General features: G+C 41.7%; 2 protein-coding genes across 3 annotated transcripts in view; both read right to left on the minus strand.

Moving 5' to 3' along the window:
* hcls1 (hematopoietic cell-specific Lyn substrate 1) overlaps nt 1-1,102 on the minus strand; it is a 17,364-nt gene extending 16,262 nt beyond the window's left edge. The window contains exon 1 of the mRNA XM_017493971.3: nt 950-1,102. The gene's annotated coding sequence lies outside the window, so the exon portion shown is untranslated. The remainder of the gene's footprint in view (nt 1-949) is intronic.
* A 3,466-nt stretch (nt 1,103-4,568) lies between these two features.
* golgb1 (golgin B1) lies at nt 4,569-24,872 on the minus strand. 2 transcript variants are annotated; one of them, XM_017493964.3, is made up of 20 exons: nt 24,744-24,872; nt 24,080-24,173; nt 22,960-23,130; nt 22,340-22,462; nt 21,631-21,792; nt 21,246-21,368; nt 20,985-21,098; nt 20,180-20,903; nt 19,337-19,419; nt 18,976-19,042; nt 13,265-18,485; nt 12,724-13,147; nt 12,407-12,640; nt 11,508-12,329; nt 10,844-11,028; nt 10,390-10,549; nt 8,747-8,832; nt 8,071-8,121; nt 7,074-7,164; nt 4,569-6,953 (listed from the first exon to the last, which is right to left on the minus strand). In XM_017493964.3, exons 2-20 carry the CDS (start codon nt 24,164-24,166, stop codon nt 6,816-6,818), a joined length of 9,066 nt encoding a protein of 3,021 aa, XP_017349453.1. In that variant the 5' UTR covers nt 24,167-24,173; nt 24,744-24,872; the 3' UTR covers nt 4,569-6,815. The 2 variants fall into 2 exon arrangements, with proteins under 2 accessions (XP_017349453.1, XP_017349452.1); XM_017493963.3 differs by having other exon boundaries at nt 13,265-18,491.
* Nucleotides 24,873-26,822: the final 1,950 nt, after the last annotated feature.

Raw genomic sequence — 26,822 nt, forward strand, 5'->3', positions numbered from 1 at the left:
CCCCAAATTCAACTGAAAATTCTACTTGTAATGATTTCTCCAGTCTCAAAATTATTCACCCCCCTGAATAGAATCCCTCACAACAGCACAAATATGCAGAACAGGTGTTTTCTCAAGCACACCTGATGCAATTAATCAAGGGCTTCATTAGTTGCACCAGATGTGCTTGAGCTGGAACACATGAAATACCTGAATTTGGGGAAACTGCTTGAAGTATGTGTCGTGTTGAACTATTTCAGTAGCTTTTGTTTGATTTGTTCATGACAAACAGCTGAAAGTCTGTACATTTTGACAATAAACCTGATTTGCAACGGGGGTTGAATCATTTTGATTGCACCTGTATACTGTCAGTATCCATGGCACTCTTTGACACTCATTCGCATGTTTGAGTACAAATAGTAAAGTGTGTGTGTGTGTGTGTGTGTGTGTGTGTGTGTGTGTGTGATACTGTGATACTAGGTCCTACTATATTTGGTAATCTACTCGTACAATCAACTACACTGCATGTGTCACTTAATATTTACACAGCTAATCAGTTTAAACACATGTTCTTTCATGACCATATAAATTATTTTCACACATATCCACCTTCCTGTCACTGCAGTCATTTTTTTCCCATGACATGACACACTCTACCAGTTCCTCAATTTTACTCTTTTTTTTTTTTTTTTTTAACTTTTTATACGACATACAGTTTTAAACTTTTTAAAACGATAAAATCCTGTTCGTGACTCAAACTCAAATCACATTTACAAACCACAGCTGAGCGAAATCAGGCAGCAGGAATGCAAAACTTTTTTTCTTTTTCTTTTTTCTTTTGACAAGTTGACAAGCTGCACATTTCCTGGTAATCTGAAATGTGGGTTTTACATAGAATATTGATTATATACATATATATTAATAATTACACAGCAGGAGAAAAAAAGAATATAGTGCCATATTTACTTACATTGTGGTTGCGTTGAATAAAAAATGTGAATAGAATAAAAACAAATAATAAAACTGGAAGAGAGAGAAAAAAGTTGCAGTCGGTGATGTTGCGCTCGGGCACGAGGAGAGAAATGCGCGTTCACGTCAGACGAGAAGGAGGAAGTTAGAGCGTGCGTGTGTGTGTGTGTGTGTGTGTGTGTGTGTGTCGCTTTCTCTCATTATATTTGTTTTCAATTAAACGTCTAGAAAGTGCGCAGGTTGATGTAATCTCCCTGAGCTGACTCATTTCCCTCAGTGTACTGACTGACTCTCGGTCGCCATTTTGTTTTTTGTTTTTATTTTATTTGTTTGTCTAAGGTGTCTCTTCTTTCAGTGATTTACTTTTGTTCCGGTCAGAGTTCAGACTTCTGTACAGTAGATTATTTTTGTGTCTCCTGTCGTTTAAAAAAGGATAAAGTCAGCATTTGTAACAATATGGTTTTGTATTATTATTATTATTATTATTATTATTATTATTATTATTATTTTATGGCAGCATTTTCCTTCTTGTCTGAGCGCGGTGGAAACTGGTCGCCATGGCAACAACACCATCATCATCATCACCACCACCACCACCACCACCAATAAAAACAACAACCGTTACCTCTTCTAATAAATGAGGGAAATGGCGGCCTTCCATGGCCCAGAGATGTACAACCCTGCAAAATTATCACAATATAAGACAAAATATATCATTTACAAAGACCATATTAGTATTTACGCTCTATGTTAACCACTCAAAGTCAACTTAAAGTGCTAATAAAATGTATTATTAATTAACACAACACAAACCTTAGCTTAGAGTAAGTCCCGGACTGAGGTGCCATCTGTTATTCTGATAGTACATTTACAAATGTACATGAAGTGAAGGTAAAAGACATTTTAAACACAGGTAAAGTACTTAATACTGTACTGTGCAATACTCTTAGGCACATGCAGAGAAATGCTGTGAAGTAAAAACGCCTTCAGAAGTGATGAAGTGAAGCATTTCTACATTAAACAACACTGTAAAGAGCAGTAAACATCAGGAGTCTGAGGTAGTGTGTGTGCAGTGTTATAAGGAAATGATCTGTGAGTGTGTTGGAGAATCTGCTGCGGTTCTTCTGGAGACTCGGACGGTCACTCGGTTCTGTTTCTGCAGTAAAAACCCAGCAGGCTTGGTTATGTTTTTAATCTGAACAGTGCCCACCCCAGCCCACTATAACGTCACTTTACCTTGAAATATAACCATTGAATCACTTCAAAATCACCCTGTTACCTGAACAACCCTTATAAAACATTGGGAATGAACAGGAAGTTGAATCTGAATTTCTTTATATTCCGTGATATTGTGATGTTGACTTATGAGGTGACTTTTCAAATGTTACCCAAATAGACCGAAAGTAAACGATTAATAAGTAAGTAAATAAACAAATAACCATTTAAATTAAATCATTAGAATGAACGAATTCATTTTCTTACATGTCAATGTTGAAAACTGTTCAAGTTTTCATTTTTAAGGCTTAAGTTTTCTCACAAGGTGAATATGTGTTACAGTGTACCATCGGTTTGTTTTTCTGGTCCAGTTTTTTTTTTTTTTTTTTCAGCTGTAAAAGATATCAGTAACCAGCATGCTAGCTAAAGCTTCGTTTAATCCATCGTTACTGTCAATTTGCCAAAGTAACTCAGCCTCAATGATCTACCTTGCTATAAAATTTACTAGCCAGCTACGGGAGGTCAATCATTATTCTACTTTTAAACTGAAACCAAACACAAAATGATTGTTTTCTAAGTTTTAAATATGCCGTAATCAACATGTAATTGTTCCTTCAAAATATTTGGAAACGTAAATTCAATTTGATCGCTTCTCTCCATGTTATTTGTTAAATTAACGTTCTGAAATCATAAAATACAAAAATAATGAAAAAACGTTGATTCTACTCATTATAAAGGCTATACCTCTGGGCTACACTGTTTATAACCTGGAAGTAATTTAGGTCCTCAGCATTGGCTAGACTTTTCTGGTGAAAATATGAACACCAACAGCTCGGGATCGAGGCTTCACTTGAGCCATACTCTCGACCTCATAACTTATTTTTCTCATGATGTCAAAAAGCATGATTAGGTATACACGATGTAGATCATGGAAGAGCATGTACAGGGACAGGTTTATATCTGACAGAAAATATCTGGTGTAGTGGTAGCATTAATATCTCACAGCTCTGAGCTCGATCCTGAGCTCAGGTAACTGCATGTGATTATGTTTTGCCCAAATCTCAACTTGTACATCCATCTGTCCAGCCTTATGTTTGTCAGTGAGAGACAATTTTCACATTAGTGTCCGTCGCTTGCCAAGGAGACTCGGAAATCTGCAGCTAAAGCTAAATGCTTTGCGGCTCACAAAACAAACGGTGATGAAACTCTACAGATGGACGATGTAATTATTGCAGAATCTCCACAACACCGATATATGACTGCAAACATAATGCTAGTACAGGTTCCCATTAGAACCAAAAAGGAGTTGTTCAGCCTGATGCCATAAGAGAACCCTTTTAAGTTACACGAAGAACCTTTTCCTCTCGTGTTCTTTAGAGAACAATCTATTCACTGGTGTTTTAAAGAACCCAGAAATGGTTCTTCACAGCAGTGCTGCCATGAACCATGTTATCATAAATTCTCTTAAAACAACAACAACAACAACAACAACCTCTAGTTAGTGCTTTAAGGAACCTCAGTAAGGTTCTTAAGAGTGATGCCAGGCAGAAGAACCTTTTTCCAGTCCCACAAAGGACGTTATGGGTTTCACTTTAACCTGTGAAGGGGTGATACCTTGAAGAATCAGTACACTGCAAAAGATGAAGAACTTACAGTATATGAACCATAAAGAACTTCTTTAATCCAAAACCAAAGAACCGTACAGCTCAACTCAAGAACCCTATACAATGAAAAATGTCTCTTGACAAGAAGGTTCTTTGCAGAAGATATGGTGCTGTAAAGAACCATTGAAGGACCTTTGGTTTTTAAGAGTGATACTGCTACGTGGTCTCGGAAAATAACTCTTATCATGATAGTGACATATAGGAGTTCATTCATAAGTTCTCCATCCTGAAGACTCGAGTCTCGCGCACGATCCAGAACCATAAACAGTTCAACGTGACGTGTGGTTCATTAATAAATAAAAAACTGCAATAATTTTCAGCATAAAAGGAATACTATTTCCAACATACAATTATTATTATTATTATTATTATTATTATTATTATTACTACTACTACTACTACTACTATCATCACTGCTGCAATTAAATGCTGAAAGCTTGAGGTGCTGAGGCTCACTCAAAGCCAGCTACCTTTAATCTTTAATATAAATATGAAACACCTTTCATATTTGAGGAGGTTTGAACTGTTTTTAGTTTTGTTTTCTTTCGGTAAATGAAAGTTTTTGTATCCATCTTCTTTTGATTGAAGGACATCGTCTTTTCATTTAGTAAGTGTGTAAAAGTGTTGCAGATGGAAAGTTGTCGTTGTATCGTGTGTGCGCGCTTCAGTGTTACACTTTTTCCTAAGATCACAATAATATGATGCAAACTGTTGCTGTATATAAAGAATCAACATCCTGTCCCTTATTATAAATAAGCTTTATTTAATAATAATAAAAAAAAAAAAACCCTACGAAGAAACACAGAGGAGGAAACGGATCATTTACAGGTCATTATACAGGTAAAACAGGAAGCCCAATCAGAGCTGTGCTTAAAAACACCTGGTAAACAAAGCGTTAACATCAGGACCACGCCCAAACCCAACATAATAAACGTATTTATTACGGGGGAAAAAAGGAGCTCGTAGGACGAGCGGAAAAGACACAAGATCCCTGTAATTAGTGTTTTCACATTTGCGCTCGATCCGATTTAAAACGCATAAAACCCCAGATTAAAACCCTGATCGTGGAATGTGCACCATTCGTAGTGAGCTGTATTTAGTTATAGTTGTTGCCATGGAAACTGCGTAGTCAGAGAAGAAGACGACAAAAGAAATCATCTCCATTTAAAAACATGAAGGAATGAATTTTCTGTTTTTAACATCCCGGTAATTACAAGATAAAGAAAAATCAGTGATTAGACTCACCTCGGATTCTTAAAAAAAAAAAAAAATCAGTCGTTTCCATGGCAACGCACACAACACCAAAATGATATCAAGATCAGTAGAAGCTAGCTTAACTCGTTTCAACGGTTCAAAAACGCAACTTTTTTTTAATGCAGGAACTGATGGGAAACGTGACGCGTTTGTACCACGCGAAATCAAATTAAAGCAGCGGTCAGTGATTTTTAAGTCGAATACTTCTCATATTGAGGCAGCTTTAATAAAACGCCTGGACCCCCAACATCCAACGAGTCACGACACGGTGGAAGCCACTGAGGCTTTCTAACCTAAACACAGCTTTTGTGGGCGTGGCCTTTGCAGGAACACTGAAGGAAGGGGATGGACTTGTTTACTTATGAGTTTTAAAACAGTTAATAAGTGCTAAAATCACAGACTACACCTTTAAATCCCAACGCCACACATGTTCACTGTGAAAGCTGGAGGTTTTATATTTGTGCTTGTTTTTACCGCGATTTACGCACGGGCAAGCTAGAACTCGGTTTTAATTTCATTTAACATTGTGCAAATGAGTCACATATCCTGTTTTTTTTTTTTTCCATACTGTGTCGTGATTGGTTGGGAGTTATTAGTCCTCATCATGTGACGCTGCTTCTCTGAGAGGACGTTTTAAATGAAGCTGGGGCAATATGAGGTGAAGCGTTCGGCTTTAAAAAAAAAAAAAAAAAACACGCTGACTGCTGCTTTAATTTCATTTAACATTGTAACAAATATAGAGTTTCTCATCTGAACAGATGTAGACTTGGAGGTTTTAGGACAATCGTACGTATCGGAAACGGAAATAGAAAAAAAAAAAAAAAAACGACTAGATTCCTCGGAGACTAACACGTCCGAGTAAGAATCTCCAAATCGTCATCTTGTAATTATGGTATTTCTGAGAAGTCTCAAAATTTCTTCATTTCACCTGCTACATTTTCAGAAACTCTGAACTCACAGCTGATGAACGTCCGGTTTCTCATCAAATGTTGCGTAAAATGCCCGGATCCTTAATCCGTAATTCATTTATACGTATACACTATATCAGGAAAGGGCCAGTGTGGGTGCAGGTTTTCATTCCAACCGAATCAGGTGTGGCTCCAGCTTGGTTGGAATGAAAACCTGCATCACACCGACCCGTTCCGGATAAGATCGGACACCCCTGCAGTATATCGTGAGTAGGGCAGTGCTGCAGCAGTGTGACGCTGAATCATGGAGACCTTTCTCAGTGCGCTGTATTATATTATAGGAACATTCCTGCACTACTGAATGTAGAATTTTAATTAGCATAGCTTTTAATCAGCTGGAATGTTCACACTCACTCTAGGTAATGACATTAGATTTCATGGCCCCTGTGATATAGTGTTGATTTTGGCAGTGAAAGTTTCAGCCACGTCGATGAAAATCCACGAGGAAGACTTTGGCAAATTAGCTAAGAAAATCCTTCATTTAAAAAAAGAAAAGAAAAAAAAGAAAAAAAAAAGTAAAAGTTTGCCCTGTTTGTAAGTGAGTACACGTCCTGTAACTGTCGATCTCTCTCAGAGATAGACTCTCTCCCATTGTTATCCTGTTTCTCTGTAAAGAGAAAGTGTAAAGCATCTCCCTCAATCTCTCCCTCCCTCCCTCTCTCTCTCTCTCTCTTCCCCCCACTCTCCCTCCCTCTTTCTCTCCCTCCCTCTCTCTCTCTCTCTCCCTCTCCCTCTCTCTCTCCCTCTCTCTCTCTCTCTCTCTCTCTCAGAGGTATCCTCCCAGACAGAGCAGCAGCACGGCGTGGATCGTCAGTAAGTACAGAGACACGAGCAGCGGCGTTCTCTGCCGGGAACAGAAAGCTCCTCGTAGCATTCGCGCCAGTCTTGGACCTCCACTCCGGCTCTGAAACACAAAAGCACAATCATCATCATCAACAACTTGCTGGAATAAGCAAGATCCTGTTCTCATTTACATTACAGCAGCTAGAAACAACTGTTCCCTCACCAGCGGATTATTACGTACCCGAGTAACAGCGCCCTCTGGTGGCTCGATAAGCACGGCCGTCTCAGAGTGAACGTCCTGCGGTCCTGAGAGCCACTCATCCTGTGTGTATCTGCATACACACACACACACACACACACACACACACACACACACACACACACACACACACACACACACACACACACTTAATACAGGTCAGGTGGTGAATTTTCTGGAAAAATTGAACATAACCCAAACACCAGATAATAAAACTTGCACACATTTTTTTGTCTCGGTCTTTTCTTTTCTTGTTTACTTTTAATTGTATTAGTTTAAACATTTTTTTTTATCTCTTTATTTTATTTGATATATTTTCCTTTCCTTCATACAATCTATATTTATTTAGCTTTTTTAAATTTATTTTTTCTTTTTCGTCCTTTTTGTACTTCTTTTTTTTTATTTAATTTATTGCACACGTGCTCTTTTCTCAGCTTTTAAAAAAATGTACTTACTTATTTCAGTGCCTTTGTATTTTGCCTTTATATTTATTTAATTAACTAACTATTTTGTTCATTTTTTAGTTGCTTGTCCTGTTGTTTGTTTTACTTTCCGTTTCATGCATTTATTTATTTTTCAAACGTTTTTACTCTTACTTCCTTTCCCCTTCACACATTTTCCCTTTCTGCACTTTTTACATGAAACATTTATTCTATTTATTTAAAATATTCTTTTCATTTTTATTATTTATTAATTTTATTATTTTATTAGTTTTTTCCTTTATCTTTATTTTCTGTCACTCTCTCTATCTATCCGTTCCTCTCCTCCATTAGTAGTGGCTTTAATGTTCCATTATTATACTAACGTTATTCATTTTAATATATAAAATGAACTTTACTTAAAGTTTTATTTTTTTATACATTAGAAAAAGAAAATAAAAGGCAAGCGGACATGTTCGTGTCTTTTCGAAGTCAAACGCGTGTTTACGGTGCCGCGCTGGACAGGAAGTGAGGATGTTATTCTAGGATTAAGGTCCCACCGTTTGAGCTGCTCCTGTATGCTCAGCCTCAGCTCCATCTCCTCATCCAACCTGATAACCACACACACACACACACACACACACACACACACACACACAATGTGTCATTAAGATATTACAGCACACTTTGCCATGCCAAAGATTCAGTAATAATGCTCAGCTAGTGGTTGCCGGTTTAAGTACGAAGTTTAAAATGGAATATTAAGATTGTAAAATAATGCTGTGGAATTCTGATTGGTCAGAAGAAAGCGTTGATTCATTTCCTATAACCGCAGCGCTGACAATAGTGCAGTTTACTACGTTATCAGACGCATTAGACAGTTCACGCAGTCTAATACCTTATCGTTTCTATAGTAACAGCTCGTTCACAGCGACGTGTTTAAAATAAGGTGACGTTTTCTACAACGTGAAACGTGTTCATGGAAGGAGTCTCCAGCGTCAGCGAGACGAGGAAGAAAGAAACTTCTTTCGCAAAACGTTAACAGTAACTGTAAATGGATAAACAAACGATTACAGCGTCTATGATGTAATAAATGCGAAATTGACTTTGTTGGTAAGCTTCTGTGGTGTAAGAGGAATAAAACACGTGGGGATGTGCTGTTATAGGAAAACAATCGTCTATAGGGGACTTTGCCTCTTGTAAAGTGTACTAGGTATAATTAATATACACCGATACCTCTTCTGGAGAAGGACGCACTCGGCCTTATAGTCCTCGCTATGCCCGAGGGGGCCTCCGGGGGCGCTGTCTTCTGCGATTCTTCCCTAGGAACACAAGGATATGCAAATGCAATGTTAAAAGCAGTCACGATTTGAGTAAAAACAAAATATACATATCATATGTTAATATACATATTAACATATGCATGATTTCAGTAGCTGAATGTCAGATATAAAATGATAAAAGATGAAACAACGCACGCAGCGTGCATCAGCAAGACATGTTTATGTGTACTAATGTTTTCATACTGTTACACAGGTGCATCTCCAAAAATTTGAATATAATAATAATTTTTCCCGTAATTCAATTCAAAACGTGGAACTTTCATATATTCTAGATTGATTACACATAAAGTGAAATATTTCGAGCCTGTTTTTGTTTTAATCTCGATGATTACGGCTCACGGAAATCAAACATCCAGCATCCCAAGATATTAGAATAAAGAATTTATAATACAGAAATGTCTAATAATTTTGACTGCAACTGTAACTATCAGGAATATCAACATTTACCTCAGACGTGTTGGAAAATGTTCCGTGTGGCTAGAATTGCAATGCTAGCTGCTAGCTGTTAAGTTGTTTATGTGGACAGTGCGAAAACACAGTGAAAAGGAGACGGAATTATCAGGAACGTCAACATGTACCTCAGATGCGTTGGTAGTAAGACACTGTATGGCTAGTATTTTACTGTATTTAGACTTAGCATCAACTGCTAGGGTCTAGAGTTCCACCAAAGTGAAAAACAACATTGTGTCACAATTAAACATAGCATAAATTGCTATCTAGCTGGTAATGCTAGTGTGTTCGAATGGAAACTTTGTCAGGAAAACTTGAACTACTTTGAGAAATATTAAGGGAATTCCCAGGAGTGCGTTTAAAAGCAGTACTGGAGCGCAGCCCGGCTATAACGTTCTCTCGCCTTGTTAAAAACATCACACGGAACATTTTCCAACACGTCTGAGGTAAATGTTGATATTCCTGATAGTTACAGTTGCAATCAAAACTATTAGACATTTCTGTATTATAAATTCTTTATTTGAATATTTTGAGATACTGGATTTTCGATTTCCGTGAGCTGTAAGCCGTAATCATCGAGATTAAAATAAAAACAGGCTCGTGATATTTCACTTTATGTGTAATCAATCTAGAATATGTTAAACGTTCCACTTTTTAAATTAAAATTACAGTTAAAAATTAAACATTTTTTGAGACGCACCAGTCAACGCCTAACCTTTTATCATGCCTGATATTATATTCAACTTAGATAAGTAACTAGCTAACAAATATACATCGCCTGCCAGGTGTTCCATTATCGACATAAACGTAACCATGGAAAAAAGTTCTAAATAAAATCTATAGGATATATATGATTACATATATACATAAATATCCTGGTAAACTGTGCAACAGATTGTTAAACAGATAATGTTCAAAATAATACAGTTATGTATAATACACTCGCAAAAACAGCTAATTATACAATCGTTACTATAAAGATAATTGAGGCTAATTATATACAGGTAGGTTAAAAGCCTATTGAAGCTATTCAGGCTAATTATAAGCAGAAAGCTAACTGAGATAGCTCAGGTATGTTCCCCTCACCTGTCTGCGTGCGTGCTCCTGCAGTAGTTTCGGTTGTGATGATCGCGCCTCCTCCAGCATGCCGCCGAGTTGGCGTATCTGCTGGTCGCGTTCAGAAAGCGTCGCAAGAGTTTGCTTCCTCAGAGACTCTGCTTGAGCCTGCAAGTCGCTATGCTCCAGCCTGCAGGGGGCGACCAAGCACGATAAGAATCCTCAAACATTGTTATTTATTTCGACTGGGGTGGACGCATCAGAAATTAGAAATCAGCTAGGCCACTACAAGGTCCACTCCTGTAATCTGGGTACCTAGACTAGGCTAGACTAGGCTAAAACGTGGTAGCTAACATACTGTAATAACATTTGGCAAGCTAGGGAGTTAAGTGTATTACTATACATACTCATTGGACACTTCATTAGAAACAACTACTGAGTGCAACTGCTGTGAAATACATATCCAGAACTTCATTCCTCTTACTTGAGCATCGCAAGTTCCTGCCGGTCTCTCTCCAGCTCTGTATCTCTCTCGTGTAGGAGCATAGCCATCTTTTTCTCCATCTCTCCTGTCTTCTTCCTTTCCTCCTCCAGGATCTTGGTAAGTCTTGCGAGCTCTCCAGATCCGAGTCTGTCCAGCTCGCTACGCTGCCTCTGCAGCTGTTCGAGCTGTCACAAAGGAAAATCAGACCGTTCAAGCAGCTTTTTTTTGCTTATTAAATTATTTTATTTGCCTATTTGCTTATCATTGGTGAATCCAGCAAACGGTAAGAACAAACTAGCAGCATATAATTTTCTTGTGATGGACTCAGCTACACTACATGGTACATGATCTAGTAAGAACATCTGACGGTCTACAACGCGAACTATGAGACAAGCGAGTCCTAAACTTATAAAGATAGTTTGTCGATCGAATTGCCAGTTGGGTCGAAAACTTTAAAGAACTCTGGTCTGGGGAATGGAAGAATGATATTGAGTACATCAAGACATCCACGTGCAAGGCTGTTTTCAAGTTTGGCCAAAATTAGGTTATGTCAGAACTCCCTTCCCAACGGGACAACCTTTATCTTGAGACAAGCCCCTAAAATTCTGCCTACTTGAGTAGGTCAATCTCTAATCAAGTAATGGTAGTAACAAAAATTAGGTACCATTCTTTCCCGATCATTCTGGAGTGCAGAAAGTGCATTCTTCAGACTCCACATTTCACCAGTAGAGCTGCTAGGTGGCGACGATGAGTGTCCTGATTGTTGACTCTCTTCCATGCGAAGGCGCAGTTCCTTCACTTCAATGATGGCCGCATCACGGGAATCCTGCAGAGAGGCCATGGCTTGACCGAAGGCCTGGTTCTGTGCTCGGAGCTGAGCAGCTGCCTCTTTCTCTGCTAGCAACTTCTGCTCCATTTCCATCAAGTCTCTGGCCAATTCTGCCACCCTCTCCTCAGCCGTCTCGGTCTGGGTCCGAAGTATGCCGCCTTCCCAGCGCAGCTCTTTCAACTCCTTACCGTTGGACGCATACGCCTCCCTTTCAGACTCTAGCGTTTCCTCCAAGGTGTTGATCTTTGTCCTGGCTGCCTGAAGCTGCTCCCTTAGCTTCTCCAGCTCTGCACCAGGAGCATCATGGAGCACAGCTTTAACCTGTCCAGACTGGCTCAAAATCTCATGCTCCACTGCAGGTCCTCGTTTTACTAAAGCTTCTTTCTCCAGAACCTCCAACTTGACCTGGAACTCGTCTCTCTCTTTTTCTAAGGCACTGACACGTTCAAGCTGGACCGAAAGCAGCTTCTTATGCTGGGAATCCTTCATAGAGAGAACCTGCTTTAACTCGTCTCGGTAGCCATGGAGCTGAGCATCCAGCTTGGCGTTTTCAGCATTGAGGTCATCACGTTGGGCCAGAAGGGCACGGAGCTCCTCCTTCAAGCCGTTGTTCTCGGTTGCAGCTTCTTGAATGAGACCGTCCTTCTCCATCATAAACTGAGAAGACAAGACAGTGTCAGACTTCAAATAGACAAAGCTCTGAAATGAGAATGGTCCAGTATATGAGACCTTACCTGTAGGTGTCGCTCCTCTAACTGCCTGTATTGGCTAAGTACCCTGTCGCGGTCATCCTGCAGGGATCCCATAGCCTTCATGAAGGAGTCCAGTCGAGTTTTGCTGTGACTGGCATCCTCCTCAGTTTTACGAAGCCTCTCCTCAAGATCTCTCACGACTGCTCTTCTCTCCTCCAGCTCTCGCTCTGCTTTTTCTGCCCTGCTGTCTGCCTCCTTCCTGGCCTCCTCCACAGCCTAGGGGCAAAACAGAACAGAATCATAACATAAAGAACAATGTTCTGGTCAGTCAAAAACAAAAAACTACCAAAAGTGAATACCTGCGTGACAGCATGTTCCTTCTCCCCAAGGAGCTCCACTTCCCTCTTCTGCTTCTCAGCCAACTCTGCTTGAAGAGTGTCCGTAAGAGTTTTCGAGGAACGCAGGTCTGTCTCGAGTTGCTCCAGATTTAAACACAACCTTCTTTCTTCTGTTTCTCGCTCCTTGAGTTCAGCCCTGGCTTGATTGGCTTCGCTCTGAAGCTTGTCCACTGCTTCATCTAGAGCCTTAGCTCGATGGCGTAGACCTTCTGCTTCTGCTTCCAGGGAGGTAAGTTGAGACTGTGCCTGGACCAGAGAGCTTTCTGTCTGGGTCAGTTTCTGCTGCAACTCTTCTCTTTCTTTTTCCAAAGCAGTTAGAGATTCACTGTGCCTTTTCTCTGCTTCAGACAACTCCAGCTGCCACTGCTCCTCTGCTTTCTGCAACCTGCAACCAAGCAACGGATATAAGTAAAAAAAACTTGATTATAATGATTACTTTTCCAAGAACAATAATAGAACTTTAGTGATTATGAAAGAAAATCAGGATATAAACGAAACAAACCTCTCCAGTGAGCTCTGCAGCTGCTCTTTTTGTGTCGTCTCCTTCTGAAGTTGCTCAGATAGGTCCTTAGCTCTGCCTTCAGCTTCTCTCAATTCAGCCTCTTTTCCCTGGAGGGCGCTGTGGAAACGGCTCTCCCACTGTTTAGCTTCATCCAGAACGCGATCACGGTCGTCCTGCAGCGAGGACATGGAGCGCGAGAAGGCAGCCAGTCGCGCTAGAGATTCATCCAGACGTGCTTGGGTTTCCTGGGCATATTTCTTTGCAGCATCTGCAATATTCTTAGCCACAATAGTTGCCTCTTCTTCTCTTTCTCGGTCTCTGTAGGCCTGCTCCAGCCTTAGTTCCATCTGTTTAAGCTCTGCTCCTAAGCGATATCTCACCTCATCAAGGGTTCGCTCGGCTTCAGACTTCAACTCGGCCTCTCGCTGAAGCAGAAGTTGTTCAGAGGCCACTTTCTCAGCACGTGCCTGGCTCACTTCAGCCTGAGCCATATCCAGATTCCCTTTATACACGGACAACTCTGATTCAAGTCTGCTTCTCTCTTCTTTGATCTTTGCCATCTCTTGACGAGCTCCTTCAAGTTCATTAGACACCTCATCTTTACCCAACAGAAGAGCCTTAGCTTCCCGGTCTACTACGCTGATTCGTTCTTGGTACTGGATGCAGTCTTTTTGCATCTGTCGGACCTCCAACTGTTTCTCCCTCAGCAGCTCCTCAAGCTGACGTGCTCGGCTCTGGCTACCTTCCTTCACCCTCTGTGCAGATTTAAGCTTCTGCTCGAGCGCTCTCTGTTTGCCCGCTTCCGCTTCTGCCTCAGCTCTTTCTCGCTGAGCCTGCCTTTTATCTTCCTCAAGCCTGGATGCTCGACCCCTTTCTCCTGCCAACGTAGCCTCCAACTCAGCTTGTTCCCTCTGCACTTTCTCCAGTTCTCGCTGCAGGTCTGCAAGGCGATCTCGGCTGTTGGCTGCCTCCTGTTGGTAACCTGCTATACTGCCATTCACCTGGGCTAACTGGTTCATCAGTCGTTCTTCAAGGTCATCCTTCTCAACCTCTAGACTTCTGCGAAGTTCCTGAAGCTGATTTTCTTTCTTGGAGCACTCTTCCTTCAGCCTCTGCTCTCTTTCTGCAGACTCCTGAAGATCGTGCTTAAGTGAGGACAGCTCCGCATTAAGCAAAGATCCCTGATCAACTCTGGTTCCCATTGTGTCTTCAAGTCTTGTGCGAGTCACCTGGAGCTGGGTTTCTCTTTTTGAGCACTCCTCTTTCAAATTCTCTTCCCGTTCCACAGATTCCTGTAGGTGTTGCCTAAGAGCAGACAACTCTGCATTGAGCAGTGATTCTTGTTCAGCTCTGGTTCTTTTCTCATCTTCAAGAGCTGCTTGTAGTTCTTTTAACTTGCCCTCTGCTACCTCAAGAGCGGGCACCTTTTCCTTCAGCTGCTCATCAGTTTCTGCGTGTTGGATTTCAGTCCTTTCAATTTTAGTCTCTACTTCTTGCTCCAGGGAAAAGCTACCCAGAGCCAGATCTTCTTGGTTTTCAGTTAAAACAGGGCTCAAATGCTGAGCAACTATATGTTCCTTAACTTCCTCAGAGAAACCAACATCCAAAATTACACTGTTCTTTTTATCCATTTGTTGAGCCAGCTGTTGTTTCATCTTCTCAGTTTCCTGCTCCAGAGAATTTCGTTCAGCTTCTAATGAATCAAAATTAGCTTTCAAAGCTTCAAACTCATTCTTAACTTTTTCAAGCTCTTGCTCCCAATTGGTATCTTGTTCTTTGGTTCCTTTCTTCTCTACTTGTTCTCTAAGCTTCTCATTCTCTTCTTCTAGCTCCATAATTTTCTGATGTTTTGTCTTGGCAAACTTTCTCATTTTCTCCTTCACAACATCTACTTCCTTCTGAGCTTCCGCTGCTATCTTTTCTGCCTCTTGTCTGGCTGCCTCGTGGGCCCGCGCTTTGGCCGCTGATTCTTGCCTCTCCTGTCTTGCCGCCTCCAGCACTCTTCTAACCCGTTCAGCTTCATCACTCACGTTCTCGTAGGACTTCAGCAAAGTCTCATACTCCTCCCTCATGACTTGCACCTTTTCTTCCCAACGCTTAGATGCTTGCTCGGCTTCATCTCTGGCGCTATCAGCTTGGCGTCTGTATGTTTCTTTTTCGTTGAGCAGACCATCCATTGCTAGCTTAAGGCTTTCACAGGTGGCACCAAGACTCTGGTTCTCCAACAAGGTCCTGTCCACCTCTTCAATTAGTTTCTCTTTCTCTGTGCTTAGAGTACTCAGATTTGCCTCGATGTTCGTAATCTTCGCTAGTAACTCTGATTTTGACTTCTCAGCACTAGTCAGCTCTTCCTTTAAAGTTTGGTTTTCTTTAAGAACTTCCTTCCGTGATACCAGAGCAGCCTGAAATTTGCGTTGTAGCTGCTGTAGCTTGGCACTGTTGTCTTTCTCTTCCTCCTGCTTCTGTGGGATTTCTGCTTCCAGTTTTTGACTCCTCTCTTGCTCAGCTTTCAATCCCACTTGTAAGGAAGCGATCAGCTGATCTTTTTCCAATACGGTCTCCTGCAGTTTCTGTAGAAGGAAGCTCTGCTCACTTAGCTGCTGGCTTAGGTCAATGATCTCATCATTTTTGCTTTTGAGGAACTGCTTAAACTCATCTACCTCTGCCTGAAGAGCTATAACGGGAGATTCTGCATCAGAGATGCTCGTCTTCACCACATCAGCAGCCTCCTCCACTTCCGCCTTTAGCATTTCTGCATGGGCTTCTGCTTGCTCACACTTTTTTCTCAAAGCATCCAGTTCTTCTGAAAGTGCATCAATCTGTTTCTCCTTTGACCTCAATGTCTCCAGTTCTTTGCTGAGCTCAAGCAACTCGGTCATCTGGAGTGACAGAGATGCCTGGCTTTCTTGCAGCTGTGTTTCTAGATCCACACGGGCAGCCTGTTCAGATTTTACCTTGTCTTGAAGGAAACTTATAACACTCTCATGATTTCCTGATGTGGCCTGTGGAGGTTGCTCAGCTGGTGATCCTTGCTGACTGATTTCACTATCAGGTGTGGAAAAGTCCACCCAATCCTCTTGAACCCAATCCCCTGATCCTGGTTTCTCCACGTTCTCAGTTGTAGTCTCAGACACCTCCTCTACATACACAAGCTTTTCTTGATCTACTGTTTCCCTTGACTCCACAAGACTTTCTAGCTCTTCCACATGTTTTATCAGCTTAGCTTTCTCTTCGTCCTTAGCTTCAAAACGTTCTAGCAAATCACTGTACTCTTCTTTCTGCTGCCTCAACTGCTCCCGATGGTGCCTATCCTTTTCCTTCGCCTTGCGCAGGGTGTCTTTACGAGAATCCACAGCCTCCTGGTGCTTTTTCTGCAGTGCATCAAGAGCAGATTCCATGTTGGTGACCTGTGACTGGAGTCTAGTGTTATCTTCTTGAACTTGGTGTATCATTTGTTCATGTTCACGTAATGCTTTAGCCTCCTCAATCAGGCGTCGGATTTCTACATGCGCCTCGGCCAGTGCTTGATCTTGGCTCAGCGTTTTCTGTTCCAGAACATTCAAGGCCTCTTCTTTGGAATTCAAGACTTGTCTGGTCTCTTGCAATTGTGCTTCAAGCTTCTGTAGTTCTTGTTCTCGCTCACTTTCCTCAGAGGTAACATCTCCTTCTACGTTGACCTTTTCTTTCCAACCTTCTGCTTCCTTCTCAAACCCAGCAATCTTTTTCATCAACTCTTTGCGCTGTACCAAAGCTGCCTGCAACTTTCGCTTCACCTGTTCTCCATCTGTTCTCATGGTGGCTATTTGAGCAATTAGGTTCTCGTTCTCCTTCCGCAAAGCTACCAAGTCCTCACTTTCATCAGCTGTTTTATCCGCTTTCCCTTTCTGCTGGTCATGCCAGGTTTTCTCAAGTTCCATCATCTGCTCTTTTAGCATTTTGACCTCACTAGATATTGCAAACTTTTCCTCACCTGCTTGAAGCAGTTTGGCAGTCATGCTATCACTGAGTTCCACCATTTCCTGCTCTTTCAGGGAAAGGGACTGCTGCAAATCATCATATTCAGTGGTCTTGCCAAGGAGAGCAGCTTTAGCTCTCTCAGCCTCCTCAGAAAATTGCTGAATCCTTGCCTCCATGGCAAAGACTTTCTCCTCCAGTTCAGAGGAGACAAGTTCTCTGTCCTCTAACTGTGCACCCAGCATCTGGACTTGACCTTCTTTGTCAATGAATTTCTGTTGAATCTCATCAAGATCTGCCTGCAGCGATTGGATCTTCTGATCTTTGGATTGAGCCTCCTTTTGCAAGCTCTCCAGTTGTTCCTCGAGAACTTTCTTCTGCTCGTCTTTCTCTGATGTCTTCTGCTCTGCTTCTCTATGAATCTCAGCTCGAGCTTCCATCAAGTCTCTTTCATACGTTAAGGCCCTTGCCTCTGCTTCATCTTTAACAACTGTCAGCGACTTCAGTTCCTCTTCCAGGAGGTGTACTTTCTCCTGAGATTCAGCAGCTGAATCCTTCATTTGTTGAAGTTCACTCAGTAGTTCACTGTATCTTTTCTGGAGTTCCTCTGCCAGGATCTGTGCAAAAGCCTGACTAGGACTGGAATCAGCATTCAGCACATTTGCTTCTTGCTGGCTAATTTGAATCTGTACCGTTTCCTGGATAACCATGGATGATGACTCTACCTTCACCATCGAGCATGTAGATGTGACCTGCTCTTCGCTAGTTTCTTCCCAGGATTGGGTGGAAAGGTGAAGAGCATTTAAGTCCTGAACTTGTCGAGGCCAGTCTTGACCTGCATCTTGATTAATAGCTTCCAGAAGTGTCCAGCTGCTATGAGCGACTTCTGAGTCTGTGCTAGTTACCATCTCATCTGAGGAAGCTCCCTTTAACTCCACAGGTGACTCAGGTTGCGGTCCAGTCATCTCGGGACTGCTCTCGTTGTCGCCATATGAGGACACGACAGATGTAGACATAGCAGACGTTTCTGTATCTACTGCAATCAGTGTTGTGTCTTCCGAAACGTCTTCAAGACCAGGTAGCGCTCCAGAACTCTCAGGTATGCTAGGAATATCTTCAGTATTTTGAGAGCCAATAATTTCTTCCTGTGAAATTTTCAGCTTCTGCAGCTCGGTGAACACCAGCCGTTCCCTGAGGGCAGCAAGTTCCTGCTCTTGCTCCACCAGCTGCTGCTCCAGTACCACAAACTTCTCAGAACTGCGTCCATCTGCACCTTCAGTTGAGAAAATCCCATCAAAATCTCATCGCAATAAAATAAAAGCTTTATTTATTCATTCGTTTATCAGCTGTTACAAAAACAGCCCTGAAGAGGAATAACTTTTTTTTAAAACCGCTTGATTAACAAAACGGTTCAAACGAGTCATACTGAACATGACAAACAGTTCAGCTTATACTATTTACAAAATTAAACTTCATAGACTCACTAGCTACACGATTCAAAACGTCCATTTGCAGCGCCTTACTTATATAACATCAAAAGTAAACATGGAAATAAATAAACTCATTAATAGAGTTAACCTACCGTCAGAATCTTAGCTGGTCAGTAGGGCTCTAAACGTCTAAACAAGTTCAACTTTAAATACTTTCTGAAATGTGTCTAGAATTAGATTATTAAACCGCAAAAAGTAAATCTGCTGAACACAAAAGGTCAAAGTCTGTTTGGTTACCTTCCAAGTCGTGAAGATAAACACACTCACCTTCTGCTTTATCCAAATCCCTCGCAGACAGGTCAGTCACCTGATCTCCCCGTGCCTCATCAGGAACCTAATAATAATAATAATAATAACAATAATAAAAATAACAATAATAATAATAAAAAGCACAGGCCAGCTTTATAAACTCCAAAAATGAATGTGTTTATTATGAGTAGCAGTGTTATATATCAAACAAGGCTGGATTGCGGAAGAGCTCGGATATGAAGGCCAGCAGAGGTGACGGACAGAACTAATGAGTGGATTATCACCTCTCTGAGCTGACAGACTGTCTGTCTGTTCCACTGAGACTGAGTCACCCATACATCATTACCTCATGGCTCTCAGCGGTCTGATATCCACTCACCTGACGCTCGGAAAGCTGCTGTTCAAGCTGCCGAATCCTGGCCACTGCTTCCTCTCCGTCTGCGGTGCTTCTGTCCAGCTGTCCTAAAAACATGGTGTTCGAGTTTGATTACATTTCATCCCAGTAGACATACGATAAGCATATAATAACATTCTGAAGCTGATCAGTTTCCTTTACTGCGATGTTTGATGTTGCACTGGAGCAACAGACCTACCGAGTCCGAAGAAGAATAACGAGTCCAGTAAAAAAACAAAACAAAAAAAAACAAATAAAAAACATACAATAAACTTTTGATATAGTTCTTTCACAAAACAGGTATGTATTGTTCATGGTTTTCACTACTGATTCATCTTTTTCTCCTTCCTTTTTAATTTTTAGACTTTTCTCTTTATTCAAGAACTGAACACGCCCCTTTTTTTTTTACTACACCATTTTCATCAGGCAAATATTCATTGCATTTTTAAAACTATAAGATAGAGGTCGATCGATGGGTTTTGCCGATTAATTGGCACCGATAAACGATTGCTGGAAAAGCACGATAGCGGCATCTAGAGGCAAAATAAAAACCATCGGGACAAATTTTGTTGTGTTATTTGAAGTGTTTCTTTTTTATTCATTTTGGACGTTTCTATTCAAACTGATTTGTTATTTGGAGAGTTAATTTTTGGTTCAGTTTGGATGTATATCTTTTATTCCGTTTAATATTTATTAATAGTTAATATATATTAATCTTTATTTCATTAAAATAAAAGTACAGTACATTTTCATGGTACAATCGGTACCGTGTAGTTTTGGAATAAATTTTACTTTGAGTGTTACGTTTTCATTCTTCCGGTTCCATACCTTGCAGCGTTTCTATGGTGACGCTGATTTGAGACATCCGCACTTCTCTCTCCTGATGCTCTTCTCTCAGGTTGTCCAGTCTAGCTTCCAAAACAGGCAGAACCTGTGCAGGATCTTCTGGGACGGTCATCTCTATCTCAGATCCTTCACTGCTTAGAGAGTGAAGTCCCTTCCAGAGCTTTTCCAGCGCTTGCTTGGCATGTACCCCAGCTTCCTGTTCCTCTTTTCCAGCATCCAGCCTTCCTCTGAGGGACGCGAGCTCCGTCTGCAGCCGTGTCAACTCATCTCTTTCGCTCTGCGACGCTTCCTGTCTTTCCCTTTCCACAGCGTCGAGCTTCTCTTGTAACAGGTGCAGCTCAGCCACTCGACGTTCAACCTCGACCTCCAGCTTCTTCGTCACTTCTTCTCTCTGCCTTTCTGAAGCTTCTAGGTCGGCTCGCAGTGTGGTTAGCTCAGCCTGGACTCTCGCATCCTCTTCCTTCCCTTTACTAATACTTTCATCCAGACTTGCTTTCACTCGGTCCAGCTCAGACATCCTTCGGGACAGTTCTGCTTCAAGAACCGTGACGGTTTGCTCTTTCTCCTTCTCTAAAGCCTCCAGACTGCTTCTCAAAGCGTGGAGTTGTTCCTCAGTATGCATGGCTGATTGCTCCTTCTCCTGTTCTCTCAGTTTGTGTGCTTCGGCTAGCTCCTCCTCCATCTGTCTGAACTGTGCAGTCAGAATCTGGATAGGAAACATTAAGATGAAGAAACTGGCTTTCGTGGGTAAAAGTATGCTCATTTCTTCATCAGAACATCTCTGCACCTGTTTCTGTTGATCTGCACTGTTGAGCTCCTGCTGCAACATCTCCAGGACTTCTGAACGAGAGCGCAAGGACTCCTCCAGCTCCTCGATCCTCCTCTGGGAATCACGCAGAGCCTTCAGAACAGATAAAGATGGGAAATTAAATGTGAATCCTACAGCGTTGTCCCCCAGGAACAGTAAAAAACACTGGGATCTTCCATTCCTTAAAAGTTCCAGGGGTAAAAAAAATAAATAAAAAATGTCTAGTGAGTGAGTTATCACCTGCTGTAGCTCAGCGTCGTTTGAGACCTGGGTGTTGAACTGAAGCAGCTCATCCTCATGCTTTTGGATTTGCTCCTGAAACCGCACGTCTTTGTCCTTTACTACAGCCTGCAGAACTCGCACCTGGGGTAAAAAGACCAGAGCAAAAGTTTTCAAAAATATTTGAACGGAACCCTGATGCGTTCTCCGCACCGCTGCGGTTCTACAAGCAGGTGAGGACACAGCGCTCACGCTCGAAATCGAAAGAATAAATTTCACTCAGCCTCAATAAAACAACCTGAAGGCTCCATAAAACTGGTGAAAACCAAACCTGCACGTATTTTTTTTTTCTCATGCATCAGAGCCTGCCTTCTGCTAATTATAAATCCATCATTAAAGGACGCACCTGTTCCGCATGCTCCTCCTCTTTCTCTTTAATCCGCTGCTCTGCGACTCTCAGCTGCTCTCGCAGGCTTTCGCTTGACGATTCCTCCTCACTTAACTTTTCTTTCAACTTGTGGAGCTCCTCCTCCAAGCCAGAAGGCAGCGTGAAGGAGCTCTCTGAACTCTTTAAAAAAAAAAAAAACACCACCACATACACAGATGGGAAATCAAACTCCTAAATTATGAGAACATGATTAATGACCTTGTTTCAGTTCATTAAAAACCACAGAGAACTGGAGTACACCATGTACAAACAAACACCGAAACATGGCTGAAGTGTTGAGGCTGGTAGAGGGTCAGAGGGTTTTACAGAGACAGAACAACCAACAACATTATTCACAAACATAAAACATTCTCCATCAAAGGCTGACATTCATACATAACATCACAAACGTCAAACAGCATCCAACATTCTCCATCAAAACACCAAACTCACCATCAAACATCAACATTCAAACCAACGCAGTGTTTTGGCTTGCTGGTATTTATTAACACCAAACCTTTAGTGAGTTACCGTATATAGTATACATCACTAAATAAGGAAGAGTTTAGAGACCGGTCTTAAATTTAGTGACTGAGCTTGATTCAATAAAACACAGAAATAAGTTTGGTTTGAGGCTAAACGATAATGTTAATAAGTTAATGTTTATTTGTGAGTAGTGTTAACACACCTGACTGGTGTTGAGTCCCTCCTGTCCTTTCAGCTCGGCAATTTGTTTATTTAGGGCAGCCATCTTGGCTTTCGCTTGCAGTTTTAATTTGGTGAACTTTGCATCACCCTGCTCCTTCTCCTCCTATAAAACACACACACACACACACACACACACACATACACAGTTATAGGAGAACATAAGCACGTTGGTGGGAAGTGTATCTTTTTCATGATGTATATGTTTTTATGGTCCCTAAACACAGCTGCTGTTTAATTGTTTATTATTTATTACAGTTATTTACTATATTTACAAAATGTCACATTGCAATTTAGAGAGAGAACCCAGAAATGTGTGTAAGAGTCAGTCAATGTGCCTGGTGTAACATTCAAGACATTTCTTCACGAATACTGGATGGTGACATCATTACATTAGATTCAGTGACGGTGTTCCAGTCTGAAAGACGACGTTCAGCCAGATAAGCAGTCTTTACTTTAGGAATTAGTACTCTTATATTTCAGTGTTTAAATGTCATTGAATTTCCCACAATTTAATAGAACTGGTGAAGAACCTCAGACAAAGATCTTACTGCTATTAGACTCTTCAGGACATTCTAGATGGTTCACATTGTTATTTCTCACCTTGAGCAGTTTCTCGGCTCTGGCCAGCTGACCGTCCTTCTCCCTGATGAGCTCTTTAAGCTGGACCACAAGCTGTTCTGTCTGAGCCAGTTGCTCCAGGATCTCTTCTGAAGGCCCCGAGACATCTGAGGAGGCTTCAGGGCCGGATAACAACCTCGGCACCAACCCATCCTGCATGAAACGGACATACAGAAATGGTGAACAACCTCAAACGGGGCATTTACAAGCATCTACTGAGTAATAACACTCACTCCAAACCTTCATGGTTTAGATATGTACTTGGAATTGATTTGAAGAGCGTCAACCAAATAAACAGATTTAAATTATAAGAGATCAAGGGACATTACACCGACATTCACCATCCAACATTCTCCATCCAACACCAACACTCACCATCCAACACCGACATTCACCATCCAACACCAACATTCACTAACATTCTCCATCCAACACCAACATTAACCATCCAACTCCAACATTCATCCCGACATTCACCATCCAACACCGACATTCTCCATCCAACACCAACATTCACTAACATTCTCCATCCAAGACCAACATTAACCATCCAACACCAACATTCACTAACATTAACCATCCAACACCAACATTCATCCCGACATTCACCATCCAACACCAACATTCATCCCGACATTCACCATCCAACAACGACATTCACCATCCAACAACGACATTCACCATCAAACACAGACATTCACCACCAAACACCGACATTCACCACCAAACACAAACATTCATCCCGACATTCACCATCCAACACCAGCATTCACCCCGACATTCACCACCAAACACCGACATTCACCATCCAACACCACCATTCTCAACCACCTTCATCCTTCATTTTATGTGTACATCGCTTCTCTCACTCACAGTCTTCTGAACTGTTTATTTCTAAATGACCCTGAGTTTATCAAAAGGTTCTGAGACAGTGAGACAGAGAGTGAGGAAAAGTCTAAACTCAGAGCCTTGTCTAGTGTTGATTAAAAAAAAGTTCCTGCTGAAGGAACATTTGGCGAAATAAATATGTGTTCAGGAAAAACATATTGTGTGTGTGAGTGTGTGCTATAATAAAAAGGTTTCTGTACAGGTGTAGACTCACCTGAGGATCAGGATCATCGCCGCGGTGCTCCTCCCCAGATAACTCCTGCAGAACGGAGGTCACGCCTTGGGTCAGCCGGCTCAACATGGCTGACCTGCGAGCACAAAAACACACATAACAATATATTCACTTTGATTCATCATATTTTAATTTTTAAAAAAAAACCGGAAGAGAGTATTTAGCTTCCTCAGCATTGTGACATGAAACCTGTGTGACATCAGACAACAGTTTCAGTCTGTACATGAACACCTACAAGATCCTACACGGAGCTCCTGCGGTGTGTAATGTCGTGATCAGATCAGTTTTAAGATGAAATGATAAGGAAGTGCAGAGGGAGAAAGAACGCGTGTGACGCGAGTGCGCATGCGCGGTGTTTTCTCTACACAACAGGCAGAAAAGATTAATGAACTAACGCTCGGCGTCTGCGTGGCTCCGGAAACCGACATCAGAAAGCTGCTGGACAGAATGAAGGTATGAAATCAGCTGCTGATCACACTACGGAGTAATATTAATAAGGGAGATGACACCATTTCCGTGCACTGGGTGAGTGTGGATTAGTAAACACAGTCGCTGATTATTATTATCATCATCATCACATGTCGGATACACAACCGTAAACAAAACAAACGACAACATTTTAAATGCATCTGGTGTCAAACCCGACCTGCTGTGGATCCTCCTCAAGTGAGTAAGAGCTGCTGTTATTGGACTCTTTAGTAAATGTCGTGTTTAGGATTTGTGAGCAGAGCCACATCACCAAAACATCCCGGAAACGAACACTCACACAGCGGTGATTGGCCTGCGCAGGGGCAAGGGAGCGTCTACAAATTACAACCACTAACCTGAAACGAAGCGGCGAGGGAGCGTCTACAAATTACAACCAGGTTACAACCACTAACCTGAAACAAAGTGGCAAGGGAGCGTCTACAAATTAGAACCAGGTTACAACCACTAACCTGAAACAAAGTGGCAAGGGAGCGTCTACAAATTACAACCAGGTTACAACCACTAACCTGAAACAAAGTGGCAAGGGAGCGTCTACAAATTAGAACCAAAAAACTGAAGAGAAGTGGCGAGGGAAGGTCTACAAATTACAACTACAAATCTGAAACGAAGTAGCAAGGGAGCGTCTACAAATTACAACCAAAAATCTGAAGGGAAGCAGCAAGGGAAGGTCTACAAAGTACAACTACAAATCTGAAACAAAGCGGTGAGGAAGCATCATCAAATTACAGCCACATACCTGAAATGAAGTGGAAAGGGAGCGTCTACAAAGTACAACCACAAATCTGAACCGAAGTGGCGAGGGAGTGTTTACAAATTACAGCCGAAAAACCAGAAATGAAGTGGCGAGGGCGTCGCTACATAATACACCACAAACCTGAAATGAAGTAGCAAGGGAAAGTCTACAAATTACAACCACAAACCTGAAACAAAGCGGCGAGGGACTGTCTACAAATTACAACCACAAATTTGAAGCAAAGCAGCAAGCGAAAGTCTACAAATTACACCCACCATCCTGAAATGAAGCAGCAAGGGTGTGTCCACAAATTACAACCAAAAATCTGGAACAAAGTGGCAAGGAAACATCTACAAATTACAAACACACCTGGAAAGTGTGTTAACGTTTCTGGGATAAATATCTGTCAATTCTTATGTACTCTAACATGCCAGATGTCTAACTACAAAAGAGTCTTTTTAGAATACTTCTCATCTCTCAGTGCAACTGTACACTGAAAGGAAGTGGTAAAGGACCATCTGCAAAACCGAGTGACGCAGCAAGGACGTGTCCAAAGTACAACCACAGACAGGACACGAAACAGCAATCATCTACAAATTGGCTGATCATCCACAGATTAAAACGATACGGCAAGGGAGTTAGGGACCCTAACCCTTTCACAAGATAGACCTCTCGCTATAAAAAGCGTCTGGAACTTTCACACGGAAAGACTCACAGAGGAAGAAGTTATCTAGCTGTCATCGTAACCACAGAGCAACCAGTTTTTTTTTTTCCTGTAACACATTAGCAAACACAAGACCTTTTGTCTCTCTCTCATCCTACTCTCGACTCACTGCTTGGCGTAAACTCATTTTAATCCAGTGTCTTTTTGCGAAGTTTGATTCGTAAAATTTCTAACATCGCTGCGTCTTCGAATCCATCGAGATCTATTCGTGCACGTTCTGCGATTCTCATCATGAACCACGGCAGAATGCGAGGACTCGACTGCAGAGTGAACCTGATCGTCCAGTACGGCAAGCAGCTGGCTCGCAGCCTCCTCCTGCTCGCCCACTACGTGACGGTGTTCGTGAGCTTCACGTCTCGCTCCGTGGGCTGGTTCGTGGAGGCGATCAGGTGGACCACGGTCTCTGTACAGTGCGTAGCGTCGGTGTTCAACGCCGTACACAGGAGCCTGAGCAGGCTGAGCCGGAGATGCGCTGGGACTGCCATGGAGATCCTGTCGGGCAAAGAGTCGGACTCGGAGTGACGACCGTAAACCTTCACACGGATTAAATCTGAATTCTATTTTCAGAATAAAAGCGGAACGGAAAAACATCTAACAAACATGACGTAAAACTTCTATTCAGAACCGAAATTTCTGAATTTTTCTTGTATGTGCTTGACTGTTTTTTTAAAATTATTTATTTATGTATATGTAATATATAATATATGTAGCCTGCGATACATAACAGTGTAATAATGGTCATATAACACAGTAATACATTGTAGAAAATGTTTTATTTT

This window comes from Ictalurus punctatus, chromosome 19 (assembly GCF_001660625.3).
Source record: "Ictalurus punctatus breed USDA103 chromosome 19, Coco_2.0, whole genome shotgun sequence".
In the NCBI taxonomy this organism is placed as follows: domain Eukaryota; kingdom Metazoa; phylum Chordata; class Actinopteri; order Siluriformes; family Ictaluridae; genus Ictalurus; species Ictalurus punctatus.